The sequence below is a fragment of the Lepus europaeus genome, chromosome 10 (genome assembly GCF_033115175.1).
Source record: "Lepus europaeus isolate LE1 chromosome 10, mLepTim1.pri, whole genome shotgun sequence".
In the NCBI taxonomy this organism is placed as follows: Eukaryota; Metazoa; Chordata; class Mammalia; order Lagomorpha; family Leporidae; genus Lepus; species Lepus europaeus.
This window is the reverse complement of record NC_084836.1, coordinates 50739376-50765129: the sequence shown is the minus strand read 5'-3', so window position 1 is coordinate 50765129 and position 25754 is coordinate 50739376. Positions and strand designations below refer to the sequence as shown.

The 25754-nt window shown below is 41.7% G+C and overlaps 2 protein-coding genes across 16 annotated transcripts in view; one reads left to right on the top strand and one right to left on the bottom strand.

Annotated features, from left to right (window-relative positions):
* The window catches only part of LOC133768569 (uncharacterized), an 81268-nt gene extending 62514 nt beyond the window's left edge, over positions 1-18754 (bottom strand). For 4 of the 13 annotated variants that reach the window (XR_009867016.1, XR_009867017.1, XM_062203230.1 and 1 more), the window contains exons 1-3: positions 18635-18754; positions 18122-18258; positions 1121-1445 (exon numbers count right to left, since the gene is read on the bottom strand). Coding sequence is in view for 6 of the 13 variants with exons in the window: in XM_062203230.1 (XP_062059214.1) it covers positions 1121-1445; positions 18122-18258; positions 18635-18750 (578 nt within the window). In the remaining 7 variants the exon portion in view is untranslated. Of the gene's footprint in view, positions 1-1120; positions 1446-3118; positions 3708-17657; positions 18259-18388 lie in introns of those variants that run through there. The other 9 variants (XM_062203234.1, XR_009867023.1, XM_062203235.1 and 6 more) reach the window with 9 other exon arrangements.
* Positions 18657-25754, top strand: part of CNOT2 (CCR4-NOT transcription complex subunit 2) — a 121453-nt gene continuing 114355 nt past the window's right edge. For 2 of the 3 annotated variants that reach the window (XM_062203226.1, XM_062203227.1), the window contains exon 1: positions 18657-18781. In XM_062203226.1, the coding sequence (XP_062059210.1) occupies positions 18777-18781 (5 nt within the window). In that variant the 5' untranslated portion in view covers positions 18657-18776. Of the gene's footprint in view, positions 18782-20758; positions 20778-25754 lie in introns of those variants that run through there. The other variant, XM_062203228.1, reaches the window with a different exon arrangement.

The following is a 25754-nucleotide window of genomic DNA, read 5'->3' as shown; positions in this document are numbered from 1 at the left end:
CAGCATCCCATACAGGAGTGTTGGCTCAAGCCCTGGCTATTCTGTTTCTGGCCTAACTTCCTGCTAATGTACCTTCGTTGGCAGTGGAAGATGGCCCCAATTACTTGGGCCCCTCCCACCCATGTGGGAGACCAAGATCTAATTCCTGGCTCCTGACTTCAGCCTGGCCCAGCCTTGGCTGTTGTGGCCATTTGGGAAGTGAATTAGCAGATGGAAGATCTCTATTTCCCCATCTCCCCCAACCCCCTGTTGCTTTGTCTGTCAAATCAATCAATCAGTCTTACAAATAGATATGGTAGCTATAGCAACTTTTATAATTTGGAAGCTAATAGAAACTAGATGTTTTATGAATTTCAGTATTCATCTTCTAGGCAGTGTTTTAAATTTAAAACACCTTTAATGTTATAAACTTAACTACTTTCGAACTACTTCATATAAAATGGGACATCATATTAAAAATGTAAAATTGATGATTATTATAAATATTTGGTAACTATCTTTTTGTAAATTTTTTTTATTTGACAGGTAGAGTTATAGATAGTGAGAGAGAGAGAGACAGGTTTTCCTTCCGTTGGTTCACTTCCCAAATGGCCTCGACGGCCGGTGCTGCACCGATCCGAAGCCAGGAGCCACGAGCCAGGAGCCACGAGCCAGGTGCCTCTTCCTGGTCTCCCATGTGGGTGCAGGGGCCATCCTCTACTGCCCTCCCGGGCTACAGCAGAGAGCTGGACTGGAAGAGGAACAACTGGGACTAGAACCTGGCGCCCATAAGGGATGCTGGCGCTGCAGGCAGAGGATTAACCAAATGAGCCACAGTGCCAGTGCTATAAATACTGTTTTTTAAAAGAGATGGGTCTTGGATGGAGTTCCAGGCTCCTCACCCAGCCCTAGCCAATGGGGCCATTTTTAGAGTGAACCAGCAGACTGGAGATCTCTCTCTCTCTCTCTCTCTCTTTCCATTACTCTGCCTTTCAAATAAATAAAATAAATCTTTAAAAAAGATAAAAGTAGTAGGTCTTCTGAAACCTTTTTAGTAACTGTGGAAGGAATATCATAAGGTGAAAGAATTAGTTAACATGTTTGTTTCTTTAAAAAAAACTATTTAAAATATTATACTTACTGGCCAGCGCTGCGGCTCAATAAGCTAATCCTCCACCTTGCGGCGCCGGCACACCAGGTTCTAGTCCTGGTCGGGGCGCCGGATTCTGTCCCGGTTGCCCCTCTTCCAGGCCAGCTCTCTGCTGTGGCCAGGGAGTGCAGTGGAGGATGGCCCAAGTGCTTGAGCCCTGCACCCCATGGGAGACCAGGAGAAGCACCTGGCTCCTGCCTTCGGATCGGCATGGTGCGCCGGCCACAGTGCACCGGCCGCAGCGGCCATTGGAGGGTGAACCAACGGCAAAGGAAGACCTTTTCTCTCTGTCTCTCTCTCTCACTGTCCACTCTGCCTGTCAAAAATTAAAAAAAAAAAATAAATAAATAAAATTAAAATAAAAAAATTATACTTACAGCAGCAAAATAAAACATGATCACCAGCTGGTGCTGTGAAATGTAATCACTTAAGAATGTTTCACTTTCCTATCTTATCTGATTTTTTAATATTACAACAAAAATGTCTAATTCAGTCAGCTAATACATTTATGTTTCCGGCGTTTTTTCCATTCGCCATTTACATAGCCGATGATTCTCTTTCAGATGTCTCATTAGTAACCACCATACTTCTCAATTTAAAATTCTCAGGCTGTTTGTGCTATTCCATATAAAAATATCATTCTCATCATTATCATGATAGCAATTACAATTTATTGTTTGGTTCATCCCATACATTATGCTAAGCATTTGCACATGCCATCTGATAAAATTTTCACAACTCTGAAGGGCAAAGCACTACTTCTATGCACAGTTTTCAGGTAGCAAAACTGAGGCTTGGAGAAGTTAAGCATCTTGCTCGAGGGTACTCCGCTTGCATCTGTTTTAGTTGGCTAAGATTCCAGGTCTTAGCTATCCCAAAATCTCAAGCTCTTAACCTTGGCTTCTCAAAACCCTGGTGATCCACTAACACATAGTCAATGAAAGGTTTCAAAGAACATATCATAGAGACAAGACAATTGGTGGGAAAGTTGAATTATCACATAGTTATATATGTATTCCAAATTAAAATAAGCCTGTGTTATATTAATTTCTAATGATTTAGGCTCAGCAAAACAATAGTTTTTGTTACATTAAAATAAATTTATATTGCATATTTATATGCATTTATATGTTTATAATACATTTTGTAGTATATATTAATTTTAATGTATCTTTAATAATAAATATTTCCATTTTCATTTGTAATTTTTTCAGTTCAATAAGTTAAAAAGAGCTAAAACCATAAGTTCATGCCCATTTTTCTATTTGCACATCTTAGGGTAACTTTTAACAACTAACCACCTTTTGGTATTTATTGTAATTCTTTAAAGGTGTTTTTATATTAACAAACGTGGGAAATAGAATATCATTTGTAAGGCTGGTGTACAACAGGGATTCAGAAGTTGAATCAGAATTGGAATCATTTATTTAGGCTCTCCAAATTTATTTATTCAATTGACTCATCTCTTTAAATATATTCTGTGACCAAAATATCTCAGCTATTTTTTCCCTATAATAGATGCACTGTACTCCCAGTGGAGAGTTTTAGTAATTCTAGAGGATTATGAAATCTATAGACCCTTTCCCCAGAAAAAGGAATCCATGAAAATCTTATGTATAATAGTTACAATTTTTATTGTTTGAAAAGGAGAGAGAGAGAGAAAGAAAAAGTGCTCCTCTCCACCAATTTACTTCCCAGATACTTGCAACCACCAGGGATGGGCCAGGCCAGGAGACTGGAACTCCATTCAGGTCTCTCACCTGAGTAGTGAGGAACCAAGTACTTGAGCCATAACCTGCTGCCTCACAGGGTGTGCATTAACGCAGCAGGAAGCAGAATGGGGAGTAGAGCTGGGTCTTGAACCCAGGCACTCTGATATGGGATGTTGGCACCCCCAGTGGAATCTTAACAGTTTTGTCAAAAGCCAACAGTATTTTATTTTATTTTTTTTTAAGATTTATTTATTTATTTGAAAGAGTTACACAGAGGAGAGGCAGAGAGAGAGCGAGAGCGAGAGTGAGAGAGAGAGAGAGAGAGAGAGAGAGAGAGAAAGAGAGAGAGTGTCTTCCATCTGCTGGTTCACTCCTCAGTTGGCCGCAACAGCCGATCTGAAGCCAGGTGCTAGGAGCTTCCTCTGGGTCTCCCACGCAGGCACAGAGGCCCAAGGACTTGGGCCATCTTCTACTGCTTTCCCAGGCTACAGCAGGGAGCTGGATCAGAAGTGGAGCAGCCAGGTCTTGAACTGGCGGTCATAGGGAATGCTGGCGCTTCAGGCTAGGGCGTTAACCCGTTGTGCCACAGCATCGGCCCCACCAACAGTATTTTTTTTTTTTTGAAGATTTATTTATTTATTTGAAAGTCAGAGTTACACAGGGAAAGGAGAGGCAGAAAGAAAGAGAGAGAAGTCTTCCATCCAATGGTTCACTCTCCAATTAGCTGCAACGGCCGGAGCTGCGCCGATCCGAAGCCAGGAGCCAGGAGCCAGGAGCCAGGAGCTTCTTCCAGGTCTTCTATGCGGGTGCAGGGAGCCCAAGGACTTGGGCCATCTTCTACTGCTTTCCAAGGCCACAGCAGGGAGCTGGATCAGAAGTGGAGCAGTCAGGTCTCAAACCAGCGCCCATATGGGATGCCGGCGCTTCAGGCCAGGGCGTTAACCCACTGTGCCACAGCACTGGCCCCCTACCAACAGTATTTTTAAAATCACATCTATTTAAAAAGAAAAGAGTCTATGTAATTAGAAGACGAATTCCAGTAACTCATGGAATCTGAGGCAACCTCTCACTTTTTCAAAGATTTTTATTCGTTCATTCATTCATTTGAAGAACAGAATGACAGAGAAAGAAGGCGGGGTAGGGGGAGAGATCTTCTACTTGCTAATTCACCGTCAAGATGCCCACAACAGTTAGGGCTGAGCTAGGATGAGGCCAGGATCAGGAACTCCATGCAAGTATCCCATGGCAGGGACCCAAGTACTTGGGGCCATCTTCCACTGCCTTCCCAGATGCATTACCAGGAAGCTGGATGGAAGCAGAGTACTTGAAATGACACTCTGATATGGGATGCAGGCATCACAAGAGGTGGCTTACTCCACAGTAGCTTTTGGAAAGCCTCTAGTACCTGGATACTTTTGCACATTTGGTATGAACACGGTATTCCAATAAAATGTTTAAATAAAAAATAGGGAAAGTTCTATACCTCCTATGAAAAATGCAAACAGTACCCATATCAGAGAAATGTTATACAGATTGAGTGAAATCATGTAATTACAAGTGCCTGCAATTTTGCAGATGCCAAATTAAATGGTGACTATAATTATTCTCAGGCTAATATTGACCCCTTATTTTATCTCTAATTACTGTTAGAGGTTTCCTTGTGCCGATTGGTTTGTTGCAGTCATTTGAGTTTCCAAGGACTTCTATTCTTCCCACTGGTTACTTCATTTATTTGGCTTCTCCTTTTACATTACCTATTTTTACAGATGATAGTGACCCATGGAAGCACTGGAGAATAATAGCATCTTTAGTGTTCTGTTCAGAATATTAAGTGGCTTGAACATTGCCATAACCAATTCTAAAGGTGATGAGTAATAGAAATTTCACTACAAGAGTACTACAAAAAGTTCACAGGAAATCGAATTAAAAGAAATATTTATTTTGGTGCAAAAATGTTGAAATCCATGTAGTTTTTTCAAAATGTGCATTTTCCATGAACGTTTTGAAAACTCTTCATATATGGACAAAGATCTTTGAAGGGCAAATATGGCCCACAAGTTTAAACTAGAGATTTGTTACATACTTACTGTATACAAGGAAATCAGGAAAATTACATTATGATCACTATATCACATAGTTTTCTTGGGAACTAAATGACAAGGTGACACTGATTTATATGATATAGCTGAAGGTACTTCAAAAAGTATGTTGAAAGTGAAGATAAGGTTATTTTGGTGCAAAAAATTTGAAATTCATGCACTTAAAGCATCTCCCAAAAGTTCATGAAACACCCCCCCAGCACCACCACCAAGTCTTTACGTCTGTTTCCTTGCATAGAGTTCCTACATCCCTGGAATCCCTTGGGTGACAAGAGAATCTTTTGTTCTAAATGAAGGGACTCTTGGTGGGCTCCAGGATGGGTGGCCTCAGTCTGGGGGTTGGTTGCCAAAGGGAGTTGGAATTTTCACTGTGCAGTCCCCCAACCACCGGGGAGGAGAGAGGGACTACAGGTCAGGTTGATCAACAATGGCCAACTATTTAATCAACCATACTTAGGCTATAAAGCCTCCATAAAATCCAAGAGGTCCAGGTTTACAGAGCTTCCCCACAGAGGTTCCTGGAAGGTGGTACACCTGAAGAGTACATGGAATCTCCCTGCCCCTTATCTGATACCTCATCCTAAGTATCTCTTCCATCTGGCTGATCACCTGCATCTTTTGCACTATCCTTTGTGAATGGGTGAAACTAAGTAAAGGGTTTGAACTTTGTGAACTGTAGTGAATTAATTGAGCCTGATGCAGGGGCTGTAGTCCATTGGTCCTAAGTGTAGGTGACATTCTACTGATTATGACTGGCAGAAGTAGGGAGCAATATTATCTCCAGGTAGATAGCATCTATTTGGTGTCCACTGGAGAACTGTTTGCTTGGTGTGTGTGTGAAAAAGATCTCACACATCTGGTGTCAAAAGTGTTGTATTGTGGTGTATGAGAGTAGGAAAAAGTTTGTTTTCTCCTGTCTCTCAGAATCAAAACACGATGCTTGACCCATGACAGATGCAACTGCATTTCAATAATGAATGACAAACAAATACAGAATCAGAACAGAATATCCTATCAAGGCAAAGAAGCATTTATTCTATTATTCTCAAAAGTAGTTATATTAAAAACACTTTTATGTTCCTATCTGGCTTACAGGTCAACAAGGATATAGAAAATGTACAAAGAGGTCAGGAAGAGTGCCATGAAAATAATTCAAAGTGTGGCAACTTTCAACTGGGCAGGAGATCTTTATACAACAAAATTTAAACACTGTCCAGGTTCTTTTATTGTATTTTCATAGTCATTGGGACAAGTCAAACATAGCATACTCAGGTTATGTTTGTTACAGTATCATTGTAGCTACTATAATGTGACTTCACAAAAGACTGAAGGTTTTTTTTTGTTTGTTTGTTTGTTTGTTTGTTTTTTGACAGGCAGAGTGGATAGTGAGAAAGACAGACAGAGAGAAAGGTCTTCCTTTTTGCCGTTGGTTCACTCTCCAATGGCCGCTGCAGCCGGCGCATCGTGCTGATCTGAAGCCAGGAGCCAGGTGCTTCTCCTAGTCTCCCATGGGGTGCAGGGCCCAAGGACTTGGGCCATCCTCCACTGCCCTCCCGGGCCATAGCCGAGAGCTGGCCTGGAAGAGGGGCAACTGGGATAGAATTTGGCACCCCAACCGGGACTAGAACCCGGTGTGCTGGCGCCACAAGGCGGAGGATTAGCCTGTTAAGCCACGGCGCTGGCCAAAAGACTGAAGTTTTAGTAATAACTCTTAAGCAATATAAAATGCTTTTGTATTACTACATTACCACCTCAATCTGTACGTTAGATTTAGACCCACAAGGTGATCTTAAAAAGAATATATACAATGGAACATGTTCTCATCAAAATGATTGCAGTATTAGAGATGCTGGTCATTTACTGCCATAAAGACTCTAATTTTGTTTTATAGTGGCAAATGAGTCAATTTCAGTACACCATGTCCTAGGTTTTTGTAACCTTTTAGAGCTTAAACTTTCATGATTCCATACAGTTTCTAAAAATATGCCTAGAACCTGAGCCTGTCATCCAAAGTGTTTTTATAGCTTCTATAAATTGGTATGGCAAAGGGTTTATGTCTTTTATATTTTGAATGACTTCAGAGTTCAACATTAGTATATTTAGCCTGCTACTGACTTTTCTTAAACCATGGCAACTTAAGGTATCCTGGAAATTACTGATATGTTTGTCTCTCTTACTGCAGCCTTGTGATCATAAGTGTTTTGTTGTTTTAATGAAACTGGCATCATATGTGTGCTTACAGAAATTTTTCAATGCACTGTTTCAGGACTAATTTACATTTAACCAGATAATCCAGAGGGGTTTCCTTTTTGAAACAAAAGGCCCTTCAGTTAGGAACCAAGTTACCTACTTTTGATTTTAACAGCTGCAAAGTTTCTGATATGTACTAAACATGTGTGTATTTTTTGGTCAGACTTTTGGTTAATTTATTTTCAAACACTGTAACTTGAGATTGATGCTTAGGAACGATTATATATCAGGGTTTCTATTTAACTCTTTCAGGGGACTGAACTGCATCTAATTTTTCTACTGTGTCATGCTTTTCAAGCATACAGACATGTGAACTCATATGTTCATTTTTAGCTTATCTCTTGTACCTTGCAGCATGCTCTATATATTTGGTCCTTAAGGTTTAATTTACAAACTGTGTGCTGTGCTGTCAGGTTTATTAGCAGAAAATTAAGCATTTTGTGGGAAAATTTCCTCAGCTCTACATAGGAGACCTCAAAAAGGTTATGGAAAAATGGAATTAAAAGATAATTTTCAAGCAAAAATTATTTAAATCTAAGCAGTTTATCATACTATGCATTTCCCCTAAATGTTTTGAAGGTCCCAGTATGCAAGGATTTCAAAAGTTTTTGTAGCAAAATAAACTTATATTTCAATTCCATTTCTGTAAAGTTTCTCAAGTCCTCTTGTAATTCACCAATAAAAAATCTGCAATGTGAACTGTGTTAAGGAATAAATAAAGGTAAAATAAAAAAACAATGGAAAACATTAGGTTAAACATGTAAACTATTTCCTGAGAGCGAGAGTTCTAGAGTGGAATCAGCTTGAAGTAGGGGGTTTTTAGACATCTCTGCCAAGTCCAAGATGTTCTTGTGAACTATGTGCTTCTTAATAATCCGCTCATCTCCATTTACACTGAATGTAGTTTCACTTTTAGTTCCTCATTTAAAAAACAGGTTAATGGTCAGCATTTAAATGACTATCACCAACACTATTACTATTTAAGAGATACAAGTCATTCTTGCACTGACCTGCTAGTATGCAGATTATTTTCATTTCTGCTATCATTTTAATATTTAATTCTTCTGTTTTGAAAGATTACAAATTTTCATGGCCAGCAAAAAAAAGTATTAGTTTATTATATGTGAGCTTCAATGACTTACTGTTATAAATTTATCTGATAACTTTTGGAGGAGATAATTTTACTTTTTTTAAGTGAAGCATACCTTCTCATTCACAGGTAAGATGGAATAACTGCTGTTTTGATTCAGAAAACATCTTAACCATATATTTAAATATTCAATAATGTTGATATATTTGAGAAAATAGAGTTAAAAGTATTTTATTGGCCCTCTTAATGGTATGGGGAAAATAATTTATTTTTGAAAATTATTTGAATGAGTGAAAACTTTTTATTTGTAGACACTTAACTATTTTGGCAACATGACAGCAGAGATGTTAGGTGATAAAAGTGGGTATGATACAATGCTTACTACAAACCATTCTATTTAACATCTAACTTCTTTTTCTTCTCTGTTGTGTAGGAATTCAGCTTGATATGACTACCACCATTTTGTGTAAACAAAGCTGTTAAGATAACCTGCTGCTCTTATCTGATACCCTGAGTGTTTCTTATCAATGTTAGTATTTCTTGAAAAAGTCCAGGTACATTCCAATTAGTTACAAGCCATCTCTGTCTATAAACCCCTTTTGTCCTGTCTTGTGGTATTGGGATCCCTATGTCTTACTGCCTCTCAAAGAAGTGTGTCTAAATTCACCCCAACACCTCATGTCATCTTGGATTTGTCCTCTTTCTTTGGCATCATAGCACTTCCACCTTCAGCAGCTGGTTCTCACATAGCAGCTTCCTTTGAAACATAGTACTAAATGTTAGGAATAAATTACTTAGCAGGGATTTATTTAAGCCTAACTGTATCAATTCCTCCGCCTGACATTCAAGAGTCTCCAAAATCCTTTCTCTCTAGTCTGCATAAATCCCACTTAGCCCCCTGTGCTTCTCTTCTTTTCTTTCTTCTTTTCTTTTCTTCCCTCTTTTCTTTTCTTTCTTTTTTTTTTTTTTTTGACAGGCAGAGTGGACAGTGAGAGAGAGAGACAGAGAGAAAGGTCTTTCTTTACCGTTGGTTCACCCTCCAATGGCCACCGCAGCCGGCGCGCTGCAGTCGGCGCACCGTGCTGATCCAAAGCCAGGAGCCAGGTGCTTCTCCTGGTCTCCCTTGCGGGTGCAGGGCCCAAGCACTTGGGCCATCCTCCACTGCACTCGTGGGCCACAGCAGAGCTGGACTGGAAGAGGGGCAACCAGGACAGAATCTGGCGCCCCAAAAGGGACTAGAACCCCGGGTGCGGGCGCCGCAAGGCGGGAGGATTAGCCTAGTGAGCCGCGGGGCCGGCCCCCCTGTGCTTATTTCACACTGGTTCTAGCCTCGGGTTCATACTCATTCCACTTCTCTGTGTTAGGGGCTGAATTGTAGCATCTAAAATTCATTGTCCAAATCCCCGGTACCTCTGAATAGCACCATACTTGGGGTTATGGTTTTTAAAAAGTAATGAAGGTAAAATGAGGTCACACAGGTGAGCCCTAATCGTCAATGACTGGCATTTGTAAAAGACTAAGACACAGACAGGGACGGGACAGCGAGCATGTGAAGACAACAGAGAAGGACAGCCATTGACAAGTCAACGAGAGAGGCCCTCAGGAGAAACCAGCTCTGGGGACACCCTGATCTGGGACTCTAGCCTCTGGAACGACCAGGGACAAAATTCTGTTGTTTAAGCTACCCAGTCTGTGGTACTTCTGATAGCAGCCCTAGCAAGCTATCTGCCTTCACTCCCATTACTTCTCACTGAAAATGTCCCTTCCCTTTTATTTACATCTATTCAAACTTTACGTCATTCAACATGAAACTCAGTCAGCCACTTGCTGAAGCTATTTATACCTGAGACATCAGTGCTCTTTCAACTTCCCTCTTCTGAACAAGCAGAGAATTTGTAAGTATTTCTTATACAGTAGACACAAGGATTTCAGGAGTTAACTTGGGTAAAACGCCCAAGTGTTACCTGGAGTTGAACTTGCAACCATCTAGTGTGTTGTCCTCCATTCATACTGTTGAATGGGATCTGCCAAAGGCAAGAACAGATATGTCCGGCTGGCACTGTGGCACAGTGCATAAAGATGCTGCCCGTGGTGCCGGCATCTCATATGGATGCCAGTTCAAGTCCCAGCTGCTCCACTTATGATCCAGCTCTCTGCTATGGCCTGGAAAAGCAGCAGAAGATGGCTTGGGCCCCTGCACCCACATGGGAGACCCAGAATAAGCTCCTGGCTCCTGGGCTCAGATCAGCCCAGCTCCAACCATTGTGGCCATTTGCAGAGTGAAGCACTGCTTGGCATGCACTGAGCCCTTAAGTGATGGCTACTTTTGTTGCTGCTATTGCTACTATTTTCTAACTGTATTTTCCTCTAATCAAATCATGTTACTATATACTCCTTTTAGTGTAATGCTGGGCATATGAGTGCTAAACAGTTGTTGACATATAAAGCGCAAAGATTTAACCTTATCATTGCACAGATATTATTGGAGCATGTTTATCTGCTTTCTGATACAGACCAAAGAGGATAAAATAAGAGGATAAAATAAAATAAAAACAGATGTTCTCCACCCTCCAGTTGCTTATAAATGGTCAAATAATTTTCCATTTACTTTGCAAAACTATTTTTGAGGACCTATCATCTGTCAAGCTGTGCTAGGAAATGGGAAAAAAAAAAAATAAGTGAGTCAGTCCTATGGTTAAGATCACCTTTCAGAGCAAAATCCAGTTCTCCAGGAAGATAAAGAAAAACAGGGATTGAGAGAGGTTTTACAGAAGATGAGTCCTGAAGGAAGATGTGTGAGCTTTCTACGCCGCACAGCAAACTAACCTAAACATCAGCAGCTTTAAGGAACAAACACTATCTCAGATTCAGAAGGGACTCAGCTGGGTAGCTGTAGCTCAGGGTCTCCAGTGAGGCAGTGGTTAGGCTGGTGGCCAGGGCTCGAGGCATCTCAAGGCGGTTGAAAAACTTGCTTGCAAGTTACTCATGTGACTGCTGGCAGGCTTCAGTTCCTCACTGGCTGTCAGAGACTTCACTTCCTTGCCACATGGGCTTCTCCATAGGGTGCCTGAGTGCTCTTAGGAGATAGGGTGAGTGAGCGAAGAGAGAGGTTTTGTATGAAGAAAAAGTCCAAATGCTTTCTGTGACCTAGTCTCAGAATCCCAAGCTCTTCCTTCCACCTTAACTTCATTCATTCGAAAAGGAAGTACAACCCACACAAGGGTTTTACTCTGTCCGCTTAAAGCTTAAGCTCCACCTCTTCGAGAACAGAGTTTTAAATGATTTGTGAACATGCGTATAAAACCATCATAGAAGACACTTCTGAGGCAAGAGGTGGTCATTCTAGGAAGAGGGAGGAACACTGCAAGGACGTGAAGTATGCAACAGCACAAAGTACTGGGATTGGAGGAGTACCGAGGCTTCACATTTAGGAAGGTGCTGGATCATGAAGTACATGCCTCACACCTCACAGAAAAGTTCGTTCTTTTATCCTGCAGGTGATAAGGCATGATTATAAAGCTTCATATGCATTATCACCTAAGATGTGCACCGTGGAAGGCTGAATCTGGTGGTAGTTTGAAAGACTGAAGAGGGGCAAAATTTAATGCAAAAGAACAGCCCCTCCCAACCTGCTTTCAAAAGCTCATATGAGATTGACGGCATAATTAAGAGAACTGCTGTAGGAGTGGAGAGGTAAAGATGGACCTACACTAAATATTTGGAGGACAAAACATACAGGAATTGATGACTAGGTGTTGAGCATAGGGAAGACAAAAGGACAAAAGATTTTAAGTTTGGCAATCAGGTATGTGGTGCTATTTCTGGAATTAGTCACTTCTCTAAAAATAAAAGTAGCCTTTTAATTAGTACTATAAAACAATTTAAGAAAACTTAAAACACCAAAAAAAAGTTATTTTTGTTGACTTACTGTGTATATCTTGATAGACCTTCTTTATGGGACTTAGCCATTTTTAAAAAATTGGAATCCCTTTTAAATTTTTCTTTGCCCTTAACAATATATTTCAATAAAATTTCCTTCACATCACTTTCAATAGCTGAGCACTGTTCATGGTATGGATGCTGTTAAAACTAGTTAACTAACCTAATACAGTAAACAATATTATGATACATTGCTAGAAGAGAAACTGCTTTGTCAAATGGACATGCTAAGGCTTTTGATCCATATGGCTTCATTCAGGGAAGGTGTTGCCAATTTATACTCAGCTCTGCAAGAAGCCCTGTTTCTCAGAACCCTTGCCAGTTTTATCAAGAAATAATCACTTGTTAAAATAATGCCCAAAGACTAAATTAAAAAATAACACATTTTGTTACTTATAAATTGAGTTTACTATTAACTTTTAGATTACCAAGGCTTAAAATTCTTACACATTTTTTAGAAGCAGAAGCTGACATCCAGTAAGATAGAAAAAAAAAAAAATCACACCACCACTATTTAGTTTCTGCCCTAAATATACTTGTATTGTAATGCATTTTTTGCCAATCTGTTTCACTGATGAGCTTTTTCTTGTCTGTAATAGCTTTACAGGTTTCCCACAAAAAGTTATACATCTTCATTACTGAAGACTGGAAGTTAGGTATATCCCATCAGTTTAGCACTGGTTTTCCTTGTGCTTTACAAAGTATGTAATGCCTAGCTAATCCTGGATAAGGATTTCATTTATTCAATGGTTCATTCACTCCATAGCACTCACCTAATGCCTCCTGTGTGTGGAAGACAAAGCCAAGAATAAAACACAAATGTAGGCCATGTTCTCCTGGTGTTTACATTTTGGTAGGGTGATGGGAGATAAGGAGTAAGGAGGAAGGGTCCAGCGCTGTGGCGTAGTGGGTAAAAGCCGGCACCGGTTTGAGTCACGGCTGCTCCTCTTTTGATTCAGCTCTCTGCTATGGCCTGGGAAAGCAGCAGAGGATGGCCCAAGCACTTGGGCCCCTGCATCCACGTGGGGGACCCGGAAGAAGCTCCTGGCTCCAGGCTTCAGATGGGTGCAGCTCTGGCCATTGCGGCCAAGTGGGGAGTGAACCAGCGGATGGAAGTTTGCTCTCTTGCCTCTCCTTCTCTCTCTGTGTAACTCTTTCAAGTAAGTAAATATGTCTTTTTTTTTTTTAAAGGAAGATAATGATAAATTATTAATGCCGTTGAGAAAATAGAGGATGGGGCAGCATTATGGCCCAGGTTAAGCTATGGCTTAGGACACAAGTCCTGGCTACTCAACTTTCAATCCAGCTTCCAGCTAATGCACCTGGAAGGTAGCAGATGATGGTCCAAGTACTTGATTCCTGACACCTATGTGTGAGATTCAGATGGAGTTCTTGGTTTCTAGCTTCAGTCTGGTTCAGCTCTGGCTGTTGCAGCCATTTGGGGAAGTTCTGAACCAGTAAATGAAGATCTCTCTCTTCCTCTGTCATTCTGCCTTTCAAGTAAGTCAGTCTTTTACAAAGGTAGAGGGTAATATGGTAGAGAATAAAAGGGAAAAGGCAGCTACTTTAGATAGGGTGACCAAGGAGGGCCTGCAGAGATGGTATTTAAGACCTGCAGGATGAGAATTAGTCAGGCACATAAAAGATAGAGGACTTGCATCCCAACATCCCAGGCATGGAAAAGAGGGCAGGTGCAAAGGCCCTGAAGTGGAATATCTGTTAAGTTCAGCTATGCACAAGACACCCTAAATACTGGCTTTCATAAGACTGAAGCTTGCTTCCCTCTCCCCATCAAAATCTGAAGGTAAGGGATATAGGGCTAGTATGGTGCTCTGATCTCCAATGTCCCCAAGAACCTAGGTTTCCAAAAGTTCAAGGTTTTGCCATCTTCAGGTCGAGGGAGCTTACAGATGGCATGCTATCACATGTATTCCAGGTCCAGCACGTGGGAAGAAGGCAGCAGATGACTAAAGGTGTATATGCATTGTCTGTAAAGAGTGATTCTGGAAGGCTCTCTCAGGATGTATGTGCTTATTCCACTGGCCAAGCCTATCCCATGACTATAAGGAAGACTGGAAAATAGTCTTTCCTTTGGGCATTCAAGTGCCCGTGTCTATCACCATGAAAATAATTGGAGGAATTTTTGGGGACAATGAACAGTTCCTGCTAACTGGAAAGCACTTAGTACCTGACAGCAGAAAGGATTCAATGAGGAGTGGGGACAAATAGAAGTTGGGAGGTAGGCAGGAACCTAGTAATGCTGTCTTGAAGACCCCAGTAAAGGATCTGGATTTTATTCTGTGTGTAATAGTGAAACTATTGGGAGGTCTTAAACGAGGCAGTGATGTTAGGTTTTTGGGTGGTGTCTGGGAATCATTTGAAGGGAGAACTGTCACTGAAGTGCAGGAAAGGTAGAAGCATACTGTGGGTATTGTGGTCCAGCAAGAGATGATGGCAGCTCAGATAGGGTGGCAGCACTGGAGTGATAAGAGGGCCTGAATTCACAATTCATCAGCATAGATAGTTGATGGTATTGGCTGATGAACTAAGTGGGGAGTAGGCAGAATCAGAGAAAACATGCATTTTGTGTCTGAGCAAGTCGGGAAATGGTGGGACTATTTATGAAAATAGGGGAGAATAGGGGAAGGATAGGTTTAGGGTACTGACAAGAAGGATTCGAATGTTCTTCTAGGCCGGCGCCGTGGCTCAATAGGCTAATCCTCTGCCTTGCGGCACCGGCACACCGGGTTCTAGTCCCAGTCAAGGCGCCGGATTCTGTCCCGGTTGCCCCACTTCCAGGCCAGATCTCTGCTGTGGCCAGGGAGTGCGGTGGAGGATGGCCCAAGAGCTTGGGCCCTGCACCCCATGGGAGACCAGGAGAAGCACCTGGCTTCTGCCATCGGAACAGCGCAGTGCGCCGGCCGCAGCGGCCATTGGAGGGTGAACCAACGGCAAAAAGGAAGACCTTTCTCTCTGTCTCCCTCTACTGTCCACTCTGCCTGTCAAAAAAAAAAAAAAGTTCTTTTAGACAAGTTAAATTTGAGATGCATGTCCTTTAAACCCCTTCAGTATTATTCACACTTTTTTAAAAATGGGAAATTTCCCTTTCTACGTCATATACAAACTCATTCTTGAAGATATTTTTTCCTGTAATCCAAGTCAGCAAATGTTTCATAAAGTACATAAAGAATTTACCTTGGGGCCGTCACTGTGACGCAGCGGGTTAACGCCCTGGCCTGAAGCGCCAACATTCTATGTGGGCACCGGTTTGAGACCTGGCTGCTCCACTTCCCATCCAGCTCTCTGCTATGGGCTGGGATGGCAGCAGAGGATTGCCCAAGTCCTTGGGCCCCTGCACCTGTGTGGGAGACCCGGAGGATGCTCCTGGTTCCTGGCTTCGGATTGGTGCAGCTCCAGCCGTTGTGGCCAATTGGGGAGTGAACCAGTAGATGAAGACCTCTCTCTCTTTCTCTGCTTCTCCTCTCTCTGTGTAACTCTGACTTTCAAATAAATGGATAAATCTTTAAAAAAAAAAAAAAAAGAATTTACCTTAACACACTTTTCAAAAACACACAAAACATGAGGTGGGTGTTATCATGTAGTGTGTTAAACCATAGCTTGGGATGCTGCATTCCATTCCAGAGTGCCAGTTTGTGTCCTGGCTCCTCTGCTCTGATCCAGCTTCCAGCTAATGCAGCTGGAAAGGCAGCAGAAGATGGTCCAAATACTTGGGTTTTGGTTCCTAGCTTCAGCCTGGCCCAGTCCTGGCTAGAGCAGCCATCTGGGGAGTTATCCAGTACATGGAAGATTGCTGTTTTGCTGCCTTTCAAATAAATAAATCTTTAACACACAAACATGTATGGAAGGTTTTTCAATTAAAAGAAAATCTAGCGAAGTAGATAGTTAAAAAAAAAAATACTACTAACTAGGCAAATTCAATAAAGAACCTTGTGATCCAAAAGGACAATTTTAAAAATTACCATTTATTAAATGCTTGCTAGAAAGCCATAAATGCTAGCTCATTTAATAACTGCGAACATCCTTTAAGGTAGGTATTAAGCAAATTTTACAACAAACTTGGCAAATGTAATAGGACAATTAAAAACTTGTTCTTTAAAAAATGAATTCAACCTAAACAAATAATGCTCTCAAAAAAGAGTGTATTTCTTTCCCTAATAGATCTACCTTGCACACTTGTGAAAATGTCTGTTGTTCTATCTCTTCTGTAAAATACTCAAGGTAATGAAATTCTCAAGTAAGACATATCTGTTTTGGAAGTGATTTTTCCAATATTACTGATGTTTATGTTATTTTTAACTTGTGCTTTTTGGAGGAAATATAAGGTTGGTAAGAATAAGTTCCATCTTTTGGACTTAAAATCCTATAAATGTCAAACTAATAGGTTAGAAAGGAATGTAATACTTTAAACATGAAAGTGTATTCTGTATTTTAATCATTCCATCCTATAGCTTAGAAAAATCTGAAATTATTATGAGTCTTAAAAATAAAAACATTGTTTCACGTCAGTGACATATACACAGGGACTCAAATTATTAACAGGTCAGCAATATTCATATGTACATGTACTCAGATATACATAGGTATTTCGATGCAAATATGTATTGCACATACAAGTTCAGCTACATATATGTAAAGCATGTACACGGAGGAATATCCAGTCTTTCAACACAACATATTATGGTAGCAGATGTTAACAAGCCCGGAGGATAAAGAAGGAAGAAGAGGGAGGAACTGTTGGAGGAAAAGAGGGAGACAGCGAGGGAAAGATCCTCACTTAAGTGTGTTGTTTTTCCTTGAATTTTCCTGAAGTTAAAGAAAAATATGGTGAATGAAATGAATAACCAGGCAAAACATTTTCTCCTGGCCTCGTCAGTACCACTCAGAGTTGAAATAAACTTAAACAACACCCACTGATGTGTCAAAATACCTCATACTCAAGAACATGACAAAGTTACCTTTTATTTTACAGTGCACTTCTTTTTCCTGCTATTTCTTACCTTTGGCTTTCAATGATACATTTAAATTGGGTTACAGTTATTTTGAGTGGGAAGGTGGTGATTTTATAGAAGAAACGACTAGGGGCCAGTGCTGTGACATAGTAGGTTAAGCATCTGCCTGTAGTGGCTGCATCCTATATGGGCACTGGTTCCAGTCCTGGCTGCTCCACTTCCTATCCAGCTCTCTGCTGATAGCCTTGGATGGCAGTAAAGGATGGCCCAAAACCTTGGGCCCCTGCACCCGCGTGGGAGATTCTTGCTTCAGATCCACCAGTTGGCCTAACTCCACCAGTTGCAGCCATTTGAGGCGAACCAGTTGATGGAAGAGCTCCCATCCCGCTCCCCCAACTTTGTATCTCAAGTAAATAAATAAATTTAAAAAAGAGAAAAACGACCAAAGGAAGCACATATTTTCTTCTAGTTAACTGTACTTTAATTAACAAGGTATGTCACGCAAATCTAGGAACAATTTTCACAATATGGAACCACACAGTTCCAACGCGCACATGCAGAAGCAAACAGCTTCTTATTTTAAGTGCACAACGCTCAGTACTTACAAAAAGTGAAATTTATGGATGCACAAAAGAATAGAAAGAGATGCCAGTATTGCAAACTTTAATTTCACTGTCAGTGACAACTCCGAAGTGTCCACCAAAGCCACCAGGATTTCAAAGGGTCCGGCTGCTGGCTCAGGCTTCCGTGAGGGCCGGGGAGTGGGATCTAATCAAAGCGCTAGAAATTGAATACAGCTCCAACGAGCTCACCCCGTAGTGCTCTAAAAACCCCGCACCCCACGATGACTTCTTCCGGATGGGCTAAAAATAATAAAAGGAAAGGGGGAGGGGAGCAGAAAACACCCTTGGGTTCAGCGGAGGGGAACTCACTTCTCGGGAGGTGACGGTGACGCGCTGCCGGTCCCTGGAAATGCGTGCACAGGCCCCGGGGGTGGCGGGGGCTGAGGGAGGCAAAGGGACATCCGTCAGATTCGCTCCAGGTGGTGGGCGTGAGGCGAGGCCCGCGCCTGCGGACGTGCGGGGGCGGGGAGTAAGACGGAGACACAGACCCAAACACAAACACAAACACGCTCCGCGGCCCCGAGGTGGGCGGACCCACGCCACCTCACCACTCCCCGCCCCTGGACCCCGCGGCACCTCTCGGGCCCAAGACCCGAGTCCTGGAAGAAGCGATTCGGCGCTGCGCACGGGAACGGCAGCGGCCGCGGAGGCCCCGCTGGCTGTAACGGCAGCGGAAGAGCGACACGACTCCTGGTAGTCGGGAAGAGGCTCGGGCGAGCCGCGGAGCGGGCGCTGGGGGAGTAAAACGTCTCTCCCCACCCTCCGAGCAGCGCGCGGGAAGCGGCCTACCCACCCCCAACCTTTCTGAATCGCCGCTCCCACCTTCCGCCGCCGCCGCCGCCGCCGCCTTGAGGGAAGCCGGAGCGACGGGGGTCACGGCGGGGGTCAGAGGGTAAAGGTCTTGCTCCCAGCAGCCTCCGCGGTGGATACGTCGCCATCTTGGATCCGCGGGACAAGAAAATTCATGCGGTGAGTTTTTGGCAAATTTTCGGAAGTCTGGCAGCGGGGCGCGCGGCGGGGGCGGCGGATTCGGGGCCCCCGCAAGGCGGGGGAATGCCTCGGGGCCGGGCCGGTCGCTCCCGGGGTCCGCGGGTAGCGCCCAGGCCCGCCGCTTCCCGTTGCTTTTGTCTCGGCTCCAATCGAGAGGGAGAGCGGAGCGGGCGGGGAGGGGGGGTGGCGGTGGTGGAGGGAGGGAGGGGGTGTGTATGGGGGGGTGGTGGACGGGACGTAAAGCGTCGCTGTACTCTGGCCGCTGCAGCGGCAGCTTCAGATCCGAGGCCTGGTCCCGTCGGCCGGCGACGGGGCTTCCTCCAGACTCCGGTCCCCGGGCTCCCGCCAGCGCGGAGGAGCCGCTGCCGCCGCGCTGCTTCCTGGGCAAGAAGAGAAGGCGGCGGCGGCGGCGGCCGAGGCCGAGGAGCCCCTGCCTGCTTTAGACGGCTCCCTTGCCTTCCTAGCAGCTGTTGCGGTCTCTGACTCTTTACATTCTAATACAAGCACATCATCGGCCACTCGTGTGTGTTTGTGTTTGTGTGTGTATGTGTGTATTGAAGTGTAAGATGAGGGCACTCCAGACTGGCTAACGGGCCTCAGGAGCCTTCGGGCCCTGGGAGACCGAAGGCTGTGTATGTCGGAGGGAGGAATGCAACTAAGATGCTGCCTTTGCCTTTGCCATTGCAATCGGAGGCTGAAGCTTCCGTGTGTCGTAGAGACTGAGTCCGGATGGTCCTGGGAGGCGGAGGAACCCGAGACGGTCTGTCTGTGAAGTTGCAAGCTCTAGGTTTCCACTTCCGCCGGGGCCTCTGCACCTTTTGCTGTCTTAGGTCTAGCTTAAAAGTTTCGTGGAAGAAATGAATCGGGTTAAGAATCTCCGGTAGCTCTTAGTTAAGGTACTGTTGTCCAACCAGGAGGAAGCTGCTAACTCTTGATAACTTTGATCCTTAGAGAAGGCGAATTGTAATTTTCTTCTATAAAAGCATTTCCAAGGTTTTAGGATTTGCATTTATTCTAGGCCCTTTGGGTATGGTATTATCACTAGAAAAGTCTCACATACGGGTACCACCCTCTCGGAAGGAACCCAAACATCAACTTCCTTCGAATCCTACATCTTCACTTTTCAACATCCGGAAGACCGAGTGCAATGTATTTTGTTTCATTTTCATAGAAGTTTTGACCGAAGAATCACCCTTTCTTGGTCATCTAAACACTTCATAATAATTAAGGACACTGATATGAACCCCTGTTTTCTAGGCAAAATGGTAGACAGTACTGTACTCAGTTAACCAAGTGTGTTAAGGAGGGAAGCCATACTTGAATTTCATGTTCAAAGTTGAGCACGTTTCCTGTCATGCTTGTTGTTAGGAGTTCTCAGAGCCTAGGAATCATTAAGTGGAACTATTTACCCTTTGAAATAAGGTAGTGGAAAGAAAGTATGGGATGAAGGATTGGATAGAAATTTGAAAGCATGTATTTACATACCTGGTTTATGTTGAGTTTGGGATGCTTGGTATATTTTAAAACAGTGACTACATACATCTCGCTTGCAATTTGGAAGATTGACTTTATCACAGATTTAAAGGGTTGAATAAGAATCACAGTGGATTGAAATGGTTAAATGTCTGGTTAGATCCTATTTCATTGAAATGTTTCTTGGTGGACCAAGAGCAGTGTAGTAAGCTCTGTATGTTGAACTCTTTAGTTTGTAGTTCTGTTGTATTAAATCTAAGGGAAGATTCTGAACACAAAATACACTTCTTAAGTATTCAGACAAAACCACTACCTCTCCATCCACTTCTTGACTTTGTAAGATTCTTAAACTTTGTGAGATTCCTGAATTATGGAAGGTCCTTTCTCCCTATTTTTTCTGAGGGCTTGCCTTGTAGTCATTTCTGTTAATACTTTGTTTTAGACAGGAATGAGAAACTATTTCACGTTATTTTACATCTCAATTAATGCTTCATCAGTATTGGTAAGTTAATGTGAGTGTCTTTGTTAGCAGAATACTTTTGTTCTCTTTGTACAGTATAGAGATATCTATAACCTGATTTGATGTTAGAGAAGGAGAATTGCCTGTTTACCCAAGCAACAAATACAGACTTTCAGAATTTTTAATGTCTATAATACTTGAACTTCACGTGGTGGAAAAATGAAAGCAAAGTGCAGGTGGTGTGATTTGTATCCTTTTTGTAATACCTGATCTTGAAGATAGGATATTATCTCTCTAAAAGAAGTAATTATCTTTGTTATCACATTGTAACTTTGTTTACTTTACATTTTGGTTTTCTAGAGATGCTTTGCAATTAGTTGTAACCTGAAAGTTTTTCTTTATTGAAAAGTAAATGTTTCAGGTTTAGGAGTAGATTTCTTTAGAACTGCTTCTAACTCGGTTCTGAAAATCACTTGAAAGACTGTTAAAGAATTGTTCATAACCTGTGGAAAGGTTTTTTTTATGACAATTTTGTTTCGTAAGATTGTCTAATAACAAAAATAAATAAAATACATGCTTCACATGTATGGTGTCTTCAGAAAGTTTACAGAAAATACATATTGTCAGAGAATTATTCACGAATTTCAGTTTTTTTGCACCGAAGTAAACTTACCTTTTAATTTATTTTGCCATGGACTTTTTGAGGAACTCTCCTATGTGTTAAATACTGAGTAGATGTTAGTTGTGGTAAAAAGAGCGTAGTTTGCAACTTTTTTTTTTTTCTCTTTAAAAGCACTGTTAAATGATAATAATGCTGTTATTTTAAAGTATTTAACTGTAGAAAATTCATTCTTTTATCAATACAAACTTAAAAGCCAAGTGTAAAGATTGCATGTGCTTTCTTAATAGGCATTTGTGGAGACTTAGTAGTGATACAGTCTTAGGAAAAGATAGCTCTAGATGTCTATGATTTTATTTGTTACGTGGATCTACAGTGGATTTCATAACACAAAGAAGCAAAAGAAGCCCAGGTGCCAGGCAGGGGAGTTTTAGAGGCAGAGTTAATCTGAGTTGTGCTGTGATGTTTGAATGGAACTACATACAGTATTGATTAGGGGATCTAGTGCTGTGTTAGGAGTCATTCTGGTGAATGATAAAGGTGACTGTTCTTCCTTCCTGAGGATGAATTTCTGCCTGTGATACCTGAAGGGGTTGGATTTCATTGGGACCTCTACTAGATATTTTGAAAAGAGCTGTATACAACTTGTTTGTTGGCATCTGTTATGAAAAGTTGATCTTTGAAAAGAAACAGAATGATATTTTGGGCTTTAAGTTTTTAAAATTTTCCTGTTTGTTTTCCTTGGTCTTTTTCTTTGACCCATTATTCAGTTTAAATAGTACATATTTTTTCTTGTATCCTTAGATTTTTCTGTGTGGCATCCTTTGATTTCTGCTTTAAAATTCAGCTCTTATGACAAATCATTTTGATATGGCTTAATTAGTTATTTACTTGGTTTATACTATTAGGGATGAGTTGGAAATAGAATTCTTGCTATTTTTTAATGATAGCTCATTCTCTGAAGTACAGTTGCACATCTCTTGCTTGAGTGTATTCTGCATTAGAAAGTAATAAAATGGTTTCTGATATTTGTTAGTAAACACTCATGACTTAGAAATGCAAACATGAGGTATCTAGAAAAAATGGAAAATTTTCCATTTCTGGGCACATTAATATTTTGTATATGCTTAAACTCAGGATCTGAGTCCATGTAGATATAGTTAGATATTTTGGACAGATGTGTCACTTACCTGAAAGTGTTTCTTTTTGTTTTTTATTTGAAAAGCAGAATGATTGGGGGGGCGGTGTGGGGTGAGAGATCCTCCATCCATGGGGTCATTCCTCAAATAGCTGCAATGGCCTGGGTTGGTCCAGGCTGAAGCCTGGTGCCCAAAACTCCCCGTGAGTGGCAGGGGTCTGAGTACTTGGGTCATCCTCTGCTGCTGTTCCAGGCACATTAGCAGAGTGCTGGATCGGAAGTGGAGCAGACAGGACTTGAACTGGGCACTCTTCTATGGGATGCTGGCATCACAGGCAGCAGCTTAACCCTCTGTGCCACAACCCTGCCCTATAAGTTTTCCTTTTTATTTGCTTACGTGTATAGCAGGTATTTTAGTTATCTCTTCTCTGTTCCTTGATAAACTTACTCAAAACTCTTCTCTGTTGTCATCCTGTTCATGAAACCTTTCTTGACTCTGAAAATCCTTTGGCTTTGTTGCTTTATATTCTTCATATCTCTTACTGAAGGTATCACACTGTTATAGTTTAGTGCCTGTTCCTGCCTTCTACCATAACCTCCACTGAACTGTAAACACTTAGAGTGGGGCTCTGTCTTGTTTATATATGCATTTCAAGGTTTTTCTACAATGTATAGTGCTTAATAGTTTCTCAGTAAATATGCATTAACTGTTGCCATATTGTCATTTGACACTTAGTGTTCACTATTCTGTTTCCCAACCAACCTATCAGAAGCAACAATTTGGAAAACTGAACGGTGTTCTGTAGTCCTATATTACCTTCATGTCCCTGAATCCTTTTTTACAGTTCTGCTTCTTAATTATTTATGGGGGAATAGATAACTAGCTTAAAGAACTGTGGGTAGTGTCAATGGGAAACTAAGGGAATAATGTTTAATCATTAGTTTCTGACAGAGTGGATCTGTATTTCTTTCTGTAGTTTGTATAGTTAATCTTTTCTTTTTGTAGTTTGTTTAGTTAATCTTTATTTGAAGTGTGTGTGTGTGTGTGTATATATATATATAATTTATTTGAAAATCAGAGTTAGAGAGAGACAGAGACAGAGAGCGGGAGAGACAGATCTTCCACCGGCTGGTTCCCTCCCCAAGTGGCCTCAGTGGCTAGGGATTAGGCAGGCCGGAGCCAGGAGCCAGGAGCTTCATCCTTGTCTCCCACATGGGTGGCAAGATCCTAAGTACTTGGGCCATCTTCTTCTGCTTTTCCAGGTCCATTAGCAGGGAGCTGGATTGAAAGTAGAGTAACCAGGACTCAAACCTGTGACCATATGGGATGCGGTTGTCATAGGTGGCAGCTTAAACCCACAGTGCCACAATGCCGCCTCCTGAAGGAAATACTTTGAATTTATATTTATAAGGTAGTATGTTGTTTACCAGTATTTAAGCTTGAGCTTTTGTTAGATTTGGGCTTTTTGAAGTTAGATTCTGTTTTTTTTTTTTTTTTTTTCCCATCTCACTCCTCATGTCTAATCTATGTAGCAGTTGTAGTTGAAGTTCTTTAGTTTGAATACCACTGTCCTTATGAAAATTAGGTAAGATGTTTTAAGATGTATTTGTTTAAGATGTTTAAGATGTATTTGTATTGGCCGGCGCCGTGGCTCAACAGGCTAATCCTCCGCTTTGCGGCGCCGGCACACCAGGTTCTAGTCCCGGTTAGGGCGCTGGATTCTATCCGGGTTACCCTTCTTCCAGGCCAGCTCTCTGCTATGGCCCGGGAAGGCAGTGGAGGATGGCCCAAGTGCTTGGGCCCTGCACCTGCATTGGAGACCAGGAGAAGCACCTGGCTCCTGGCTTTGGATCAGCGAGATGCGCAGGCCGCAGCGGCCATTGGAGGGTGAACCAATGGCAAAAAGGAAGACCTTTCTCTCTGTCTCTCTCACTATCCACTCTGCCTGTCAAAAAAAAAAAAAAAAAAAGAATAAAAGAAAAAAAAAAGATGTATTTGTATTGAAGGTGCAGATATCCAAAAAGCTCTGAAAATCTTTTATTTTTTGATGAATGTTGTGGCCAACTTCACCTGCAGTGAGACTTTTAATCTAATTGTTATCCTGTGTAGAAATACTGATGTGTTTGGTTATAGGTAACGCTTAAAACCATGGCGGAGGGAGGTATCGTGTCATGTATGATATACATACTATTTTACCTTCCTAAAATAAGAAAAATTCTAATTTTGAGAAGTATCTGTCCTTTAACATTTTGGATAAAAGATTTTGAGCCAGTTTTGTAATTTAGAGATATGGAAGTCAAAACAGTAAATAATTCCCAGAATTGTATTTAGTAGAAATGCTATTGTTTGATTTATAATTTTAGAAATCTTTTCTTTTGTCTTACTTGGTTATATTTTTCGGAGACTTTATAAGTGACTAAGAAAGATACAGAGAAAGTATAGTGTGTATATTTTTAAAGAGAATTTGATCCAGTATTCATGGCATGAGTCCCTGCTATACTGTCACTGAATGGAAGTGTCTCTGCTTATGTGAAAATACTTGAGTAGATGCACACTTAGTAAATTTGCACTATGCTAAGGAATTATAAAAATAAGTGAGGGAAAATTATGTACCCTAGGAATTTAGGTGACAATAGACTAATTTTTCTGCCTAACATATTGACATACCATTTTTCTGTTTATATGTTCAGATGTAGAAACATAATTCCATTTTGTATCAGCATCTGGACAAAATGTAATGTCTGATTATGTAATACAATGTGTTTAGGAGAAGAACATTTGGTTTTGTGTCATATCTGGCAGGAATGTACTTTTTTGTGTTACTTTTACATTGTAAATCATAGTGCTCATCCTGCATACCAGTTTTGTATTTAATTTTCTGCTTGTAAGAGTCTTTAATAGAATAGTAGTAGTTTATATTAATTAAGTTTACTCTGGCTTTCAAAGGACCTGACTCCTTTTGGCTTTACTCTTTTAGGGGGAAAAGCTTTAAAACTGGCAAAGCCTTTTCATATATATATTATCTCATTTTTTTTTTTTAACTTCTAAAATAGGCTTAAACTTTAACTTTTTTTTTTTTTTTTGACAGGCAGAGTGGATAGTGAGAGAGACAGAGAGAAAGGTCTTCCTTTTTGCTGTTGGTTCACCCCCCCCAATGGCCGCTGCGGCCGGCGCATCTCGCTGATCCAAAGCCAGGAGCCAGGTGCTTCTCCTGGTCTCCAGTGCAGGTGCAGGGCCCAAGGACTTGGGCCATCCTCCACT